The sequence below is a fragment of the Galleria mellonella genome, unplaced genomic scaffold (genome assembly GCF_026898425.1).
Source record: "Galleria mellonella isolate WM207_F2 unplaced genomic scaffold, CSIRO_AGI_GalMel_v1 utg176, whole genome shotgun sequence".
NCBI lineage: Eukaryota > Metazoa > Arthropoda > Insecta > Lepidoptera > Pyralidae > Galleria > Galleria mellonella.
The window spans coordinates 670,888-679,541 of record NW_026442019.1 but is presented as its reverse complement, the minus strand read 5'-3'; the positions used below and the strand labels follow the sequence as shown (position 1 = coordinate 679,541).

The window sequence follows — 8,654 nt, the reverse complement described above, 5'->3', positions numbered from 1 at the left end:
AGACCAATACAGAAAAAAAAAATATTGTTTGCAAAAAGTGTTAAAGGAATTGGTTCAGAATTAATGATGTTATCGCGTGATACAATCCTAAAACAATTATATATAAATTGAGAAACTTATTTTTACTTCTTTATAATAAGATATTGCGCAATACAGAGATACAAAAATAAAATCGATTTGAGAGCAACATTTTCATTCTTGATGTTAGTTAAAAATAAAACAACAGATAAAATGAACAGTTATTTATATTTATAAGTGGTTTAACTTATTCTAACAATGTATTTACAAATATTAACAATCATTCATGAGCGCCATTATCACAAACGATACTAATGATTTATATACATAATATTTTATAGTGATTTTACTCACTGATAATATATGTATAATTAAAAATAAATTAATTATATTTTCATAACAGATAACTTTTTTCAAAATATGTATTTATACAAACTGAAACATGCATAATAATAATATATAAATTTATTTCTATTTAAAATACCACTAATATTGTAAATGAGAAAAATTTTAATGTTTGTATGATGTGTATGAACAAAATACGCAATGAGTATGTGAAAGAAATTTTCAAAGTTCCAATAACGGATAAACTAAAAGAAAGTGGAGTTCCATATGGTATGGCCTCCAGGTTGTCTGTAAGAGATTGCTTTTAGCGATAAGGCCGCCTTTTGTATATGCACATTCTGTATAAATACTCCTTGTATAAATCTCTCTATTGTGCGCAAAAGTGTTTATTATGATTATGGTCATAAAATGAGAAAGGATTATAACTTCTCGATAAAAACTGTTGTATTATATTTATCCTAATATCTGTGCTTCTTCAATCACTTTGACAATCCTGAAAGACATCTCTTCATTCCTATCATTTCATAGTAAGTAATCAATTTCAGGGATATTAAGATTTCCTCCTATATACAAACATTTATCTCTTTATAATATTAGTAGGCATATATATCCTCATCTAAGTGAAAAATCTAGTAACAAAACATTTTTTACCCCATAGGATAAGGAAAAAGTAAAATACAACGTTGATTTGCCTTCAAATAACAAATTAAACAATTATCTATACCTATTACTATATATAAAAGGAGTTAGTAACTAACATATTAACGTACAGACGTAAATACTAAGATAAATTTTTATAACATAAACGAGTATAAAGTTATTTCCCGAAATTTTAACAAAAATGAAAGAATACGAATCGGCTCAGACGAAGCCATGGGAAATAGCTAGCTTCCAATATAAAATAACCATAATCATACTTTTGTTGATTAATTATAATTATTTTGAGTTATACTCAATTTTAAATTACTAGCTTTTAACCGTGACTTCGCCCGCGTAACCGGGTCGATCGGGTAGCCTTCTCTTTCAGAAACAGTACATATACGTGTGTTCCATATATCATGATTATTGGTTAAATCGTTAAAGTGCTAAGAGATAATAAATAAATAGAAAAACAAACAGACGAACTCACTTTATATTCGTAAATATTAGTAACGATAAATTAGGCAAAATTCGGTGTACTCTGTATTGACTTTCGGGATTACTTGACTAGTTTCGGACTCAATAGCAGATCAATTTTACGGGTATGTTCTTAGCAACACTGCGCGGAACTTGTACAGTGCTGTATGCTAGTCCGAAACTAGAGGAGCAATCCCGAAGTGAAACACGCGAGTAATGCCGAAAATAATAATTATACTTGTAATAATTTTTATACAGAATGTAATTGTATAAATATTTTTTTTGTGGTATTTGTGATCAATAACTCAAGCGAATGGAATTAAATATCTTTGGGTAGAATATATATTATAAGAGTATATATTATATTCTATAGAGATATAAAGAAATCATAAAAAGATATATTGACATTTATGTATGGCTGTTACATACAGTAATATTACCGTAATAATGATTAAAAATAGACTGAGAAGGAAAATAATTCGGCTATATTTGTATTAAATTAATAGAACTTCTGTTACTGGGCATTTCTTTATTTAGATGACTTCATTATTAATGATTAGTTTACTTCTATTGTACTGGGCACATAGTTTGGTATAAAATTTTATTTCCACTATATCTTTCGTGTATTAATATATGTTTGGTGCTTTATTCAATAGCTTTATAATACTTGCTTCATATTTAGAAAAAAAAATATTTATTTAACTTTTATGTATATAACAAAAATATATATAAATAAAAGTACTAAAGGCGTTCCCCACTATTTAACCATGGAATAGAGATGTTTGATGGCGGTACTTTAAAATAAAATGTAAAACTACGTAAAAATAATGAATGAATGAATAAATATACATGATTAATTGATAACAAGTTTACATAAATATAAAAAAAGATTATATATTTTTATAAATAATTTATTTGCATTACTTACAGCACACAAATAACGACAAACATACACATTAAAAAGAGGTAAAAAGAATGCATATACAAACAAAGCAAAATATATAAAACAAGTAACAGAAAATGGTCACAACTCAGTTTATTTGTTTTGCCCTTAAAAGAGCAAAACACTGGTATTATGTTTATATTCAGATAAATATATAAATCAGTAATAATTTAAACATACTAATAAATAATAGTATAATAGTTAAAATATCTATTTTTATAGGTTTTTAAACATAATTAACATTACTCTCATCATTATAATAATTTATTAAATGGATATTATGTTTAAAAATAAAAGACACATACATACATATCTGTCACGCCTGTCTCCCATTAGGGTAGGCAGAAAATAAAAGACATACCATGAATATAGTAGATATAAAGAGTGATAATTAAGATGAATTATATTAGACTAAAAATAAAAAAAAATAAATAAAAAATTTAACTTATAATTTTCTAAGAAATTACCAGTATCACTTTGTGGATATTTTACACTAAAACATTTTACACATTTCAGGAAATACATACATTAAAAATATTTAATTAATGAATTATGATTACAAACAGTTTTGACATAAGTGTAGTAATAATTTTGTATGTACGTATATTACAATATTTTTCTTTCTCTTGATAAAAATTTTGATGACTAATAAAAGAATCATTAATATAATGCATAACTTTAGTTCAACTGGTACATAGTAAAATTTATAACTAACAATAAATAAAAAAATATATATATAATGGGAGTATAAAAATTATTACGTTTATTTATAGATTAATTACGTAATTAAAATTAATCTAAATAATGTTTTTTTTTTTCATTTGTTTTTATTGTTCGAAATTTGAAAAAAGGCGGACGTATTAAGATGTCCTGCTGTGTTATCACCGTAGTGCTGGCAACTTTAAAAAACAAATTCAAACAATAAAAAAAAAATCTATTTATTATTTTATTTTCATGATCATTTGAAGTAAAACTATATGGAAATAAACTATATACTGTTCAATAAGATAATTGTATCATACTAGCTATATCCCGTGGTTTCGTTTATGGTTTTACCATGATAACGAGTAGCCTATAACCATAAAGGAGTTATTAAATGCAAAAAGAATTTTTCGAATCCGACTTGTAGTTCCAGAGATTAGCGCGTTCAAACAAACAAACTCCTTCGCTTTAAATATTAATATAAATATTTTTTGGAATATTAAAAAAAAAAATAACAAAATTAGTATAAGGCTAGAATCAATGCAGACGTAAATTCTGTTGAACTAATTCTTTTTATATATATATATCCACACACAATATCTTTGTACTATTTCAAATGATCACCCAAAAATATCTTTTCGAATTTATTTTTGTTTGATCGCACTCTGCAAAAGCCTTCTCGTGTAATATTTTAAACGACCAGCATTAAGATGAGACACATCTGATATCCCAACTAAAACTCGAGAGGTGTAAAATATAAAAATAAAGGGGAGTACGTGACTCATTCACGTATATAATATTAAAGCTAGCTGTCCACTAGAGATGTTTGAATAAAATAACTGAGAGGAATTGAACGAGATGGGTAAAGAACGGAATATGACAAATGACTGACAGCAGAAGTAGAGTGAATCGCAATACTATTACTAGTCACATAAGGGTGGCAGTGCCCTCTAGTGTCAATATTCTTGATCACCTTTTTTATACACATAGGCTTGTGATGTCCTTTACTGTGCCCGAAACACCAAGGATGTGATAAGCAATTTATAAATGATTCGAACATGAAAATTTAAAGAATAGGAGAGTTTAGACTAGGATTCAATGAGATCTCTGTATAGGAACTAAACGTTGCTCAACTGATAGGGGGCTCTGGATAATTGGCAAACGAATTTATCGATGGCATCTCATTTTATCGATAATGATAAAATAAGATAGAGACGTCCATATATATAGATAGAAACTTTGCACTTATCAAGTGGGTTTGTTATTTTTTTTTTAAAGTAACAGAAATGTAAATTGGACTTTATTATCCGCGCTTAACCTCTCATTTGGGCCATTGTGCGTATGAGTCGTGGCTAGTACAGCCAGCGCATTTCCGCCCAGAAGCACAGGAGCTTCTTGGTATCTTCTCTGGCTTCACGAAGCGACTGAACTGTTCCGATGATTTCTAAATGTTGAAGGGCTACAGTTTCACATTTCAGGATTACGTGAATAGCCGTAAAAGTAACAGAAAGTAAAATGATAAATCTTTACATACTTACTTTCTCTAGACATCGTTACAAATGTATCTGTCGATAGAATATTTTCGGTTGACACTCAAACGAGAAAGAATAAGACAGCATACATTGCCATCTCATTCTATCTCATAAATTAGTCAGAGATAACGATTCTATAAGTGGTTTCTATGTTATGGACTCATTAGCGATATTCTATTCTATTATCAGATTCGTTTGTTTTTTGTCTAGGTGGTTTGGTGGCATCAAATTAAGGACTTGAAATCGTACTTTTTTATGCAATTTGAAGTGATAAGCAACTGATTGAAAGTGGCAACCGTCGTCTATAGATATATGCATGGCTATTTACATGGAATAAGTTTTATACTTCCACATCCAATAATTGCCTTTGAAATGTAGTCACAGAGGTGACTGAACTGAGACAGCGTTACTATGAAAACTAAATGATTTATTATCTCTTATCTCTGGTAGATAGTTAACTTTTTTTATTAGATTTAAACACAATAATTCCATCAACAAATAATACAAGTAGTCTTATTAAATATCATACTATTATACTTTACAATGATTGTTTAAAATCAGTTTTTACAATTACCGTAAAACGAAACGCTCCGAGTTAAGACTGTTTCGGCAATGAAATAATTTAGTACAATATCTCACTAATTAATCTCAAGTTGTACCTTTGTTTGAAGTGTTTCTTCTCTAATTATCTTGCTATTTTACATGTCATACTGTGCTTGAAACATGTACGTTACACTACACAGAATAAAGACATTTCACACTTAAACAATAATCTGTGCCTAACACTCTCATTTACCCGATTATGCTTGTAACGACGTCATTTGAGTCTCTCTCAGACGCGTTTCGCTTCACGCGAACATGGACTTTGTAGCTATTATATATAGAGTACGTTATACTTTACCAGCAAATGACTAGGGTAGTTAGTGTAATGATTGTCACCGTAGAAGATGGAGTGTAGTAAGTGTGGGTAATAAGAAGCCGTTGGAATTGAGACGCGAGATGAGACTCGGCGATGAAGACTGCATTGCCGCTGGGTTTTCATCTGTGAAAGATAATTCATTGAAATAAGTCGAATTTCGAGTTATTTTGAGACACAATGTGCCCATATCATTTGGACGGAGATTTTTTGAACTTTCTTACGGGAATAGATATTTTATTGCAGCGAAACGCATGCTATAATTTGATCAAGGTACGTATATTACCATTTTTTTTTTCAAAAAATATTGCTTTGTCCATTATCCGTGATACGCATCAAATAATTATCAGAAAGAGATTAAAAGTGATTTAAAAATTGATGTTCTAATTAAATTAATTACATGTTCATTTTTCAATTTAGTTAGTTAAATAATTGAATAATCTCCTTGATTTTATCTGATTTGTTTTGAATACCATATTTAATCATCGTCATATTTAACCAAGTCGTGCTTTTATCTCGTTTATTTGGGACCGATGTTGCACCTCTTTTACTATCAGTTATTATACCTAAACATATTTCTCTTTCACGTATTACATCTTTTACACAATTCAACCTTTTTTTTGGTCGATCCTTTTCTGTTCACTGACCTACATTTACCTACATTTAACACCTAATTCAAAACATAGCTTTCATTCTTCTGCATGAGATGCTTATATTGAGACAGTCATATAGCAACTTATCTGTTACTGATTCAATTTTCGAATTTTATTTTACGCAACTTAGAATTTGCCATTCTAAGTAAGAGACGACTAAAGGAGGATGAAGTATGAGCACCAGCGTCCCTCTTAAAACATCTCTAAAGCCTAACTGTGGTTGCCAATTCGCCTGCCAAGCTTGGCAACTACTGACAAAACCCCCAAGGAGGAGGCTTATTTTTTTCTTTTTTTATGCAACTTAAAATGGCAAATAAGTTGACAGCTTCCCTGATAGAAAGTGGTAACCGTCGCCTATAGACATGAACAGTACCATGGATATAACAGAGTATACTGTTTCGCCCATGATACCCCCATGCGTTGCCATTCCTGAGAACTCAGGTGTAATTCCTCTGTACCCTGTAAATTCATTGTCATATCCCAGCCTTCAAATCGAAACACAGTCATACAAACACAACTGCTTCACAGTAGAAACACGAATAGGACAGAGGTATACTTCCTTGGGCATTGAATATATATTCAGTTATTCTTTGTTGTCCCAGACAAGTTTCTTAATATTGGCATCTCTGTCTTCATTCTCTTCCATCTTCTCCACGGTTCAATATATAGATGCAGGATAGGAGATATTATTTATAACGGTGAGATTAACAATCCTACTGCTAATACCACATTCTGTCAGGTGCCATTCACTCTGGAAACTATTACGGTTAATCCTTGACGAGCTTATTCCGAAAGGCCAACGGACCTGACTTTATGGCTACCAATTTGTTATCACTGCTGGCCAACTAGCGTAAACCTGTTATGTGAGCTGAGTAATAATTTCAGTAACAGCCTTTAAAAAATCAACAAGATCCATCATCGCTTTATATGTGGTTGATGAATTACAATTACCATTGATTTATCGACGATAAACCCCATAATTTTCTCCAACTCCCAATATTTTCAGATGGCTTTTAAACCGTGAATGTGTTTACTGTAAACGTTTTAAAACAAATAAATAGTCCAGTTACAAATTTATTGACATTTAAACTGGCATTTTTATGTGCCCGAATGTCGTTGGGTCGAGGAAATCAACATTATAGTGGATTTTAAAATTTATTTACTAAAGTATCGATAAGTCAGAAATGTTACGTTGTGTTTTTATCATAATTATAACAATTCCTTATGGTCCTTATGGATCTAATTGTAGAAATGGATAGATCCAAAAGGAAGGATATTAACGTATCACGTTAACCGTGTATCTTAATAACGGTTTTTACTTCTAGTTTTGCTTCTTTTCCTGCTTTTTCTTTTATTTCTCTCTCTCTATGTTTCTATGTTTTGCTTAATAGTCGTTTCTAACAATCATTATTACAATTTTATCATCACGATATAACAGGAGAACAAAGTATATGCAAGTACTTTCATTGGCGAGATCAGGATTATTGACTGTGATAAAAAATAAGCTATATCTTTCTTAATTTTTCTTAATGATACTTAGAATAGCGAATAAACTGACGATATTCGTGATCGAAATCTTTTCCACAGAGTATGCATATATCTAATTTCATAACGAATGGTCCAACAGTTAGCCAAGAGTCAGAAGAAGAGTTAAAAATTAATTAAATAAGCATTGTTCATGTATCTACACTACGGCAAACTTTAAAAATAACAAGATGGTGCGATGGAAACCGTACTCCGTATGCCTCCGGAAGAAGACTTCCGGTTAAATTCGAAATAATTGTCGGAAGCGAAAAACAGCAAGTTCATCTTATTCTCATGTTATATACAGACAATTATTTATACCCATACTTCTAGTACTTTCATAATCATTATCATCATTTCAGCTCGTAATCGCCAGAGTCCTCCAGCTTAGATTGCTATAAGGAATGGTCTTAAGACACTTGTATTCACTGACTACCTGCAATGCATTTGAGACTCTCAGTTTATCGAGTAGGAGACTGTCTTAGGCTGCTTTTGTAAATATCGGATAGCTACTCAAGATCTTTTCTTCCACATTGGTTGTCTGTTCTCCGAGTTATAAGGTTAACCCATTACCACTTTGCTTATTCTTCGGGTTATATCTAAATATATTTTTTTATTCATCTTCAGCATCATATCTGTAGTTATCTGTCTACTGAACATAGACCTCTCCATAGACTGTCATATAGAACTGTATTCACTGCCTGCAATTTACTTTTAATTGGTGTTGTTGTTAACTGTCCATTGCTGAACATAGCCTCCTCCATAAGGGAAGTTTTGCTAGTATTTACCACGCTTTGCATATAGATTGGCAAACGCAGTTTAGCTTTTGGTCATGTTTTAAGAGGGACGCTGTTGCCCATCCTTTCAACATAAGCTCCCTTAGTCGCCTATTACGATGTCCACGG

The 8,654-nt window shown here is 30.7% G+C and overlaps 1 protein-coding gene across 1 annotated transcript in view; it reads right to left on the bottom strand.

Moving 5' to 3' along the window:
• Positions 1–828: 828 nt before the first annotated feature.
• LOC113509471 (uncharacterized) overlaps positions 829–8,654 on the bottom strand; it is a 149,195-nt gene continuing 141,369 nt past the window's right edge. The window contains exon 8 of the mRNA XM_052893529.1: positions 829–5,698. Coding sequence (XP_052749489.1) covers positions 5,592–5,698 — 107 coding nt within the window. The 3' untranslated portion in view covers positions 829–5,591. The remainder of the gene's footprint in view (positions 5,699–8,654) is intronic.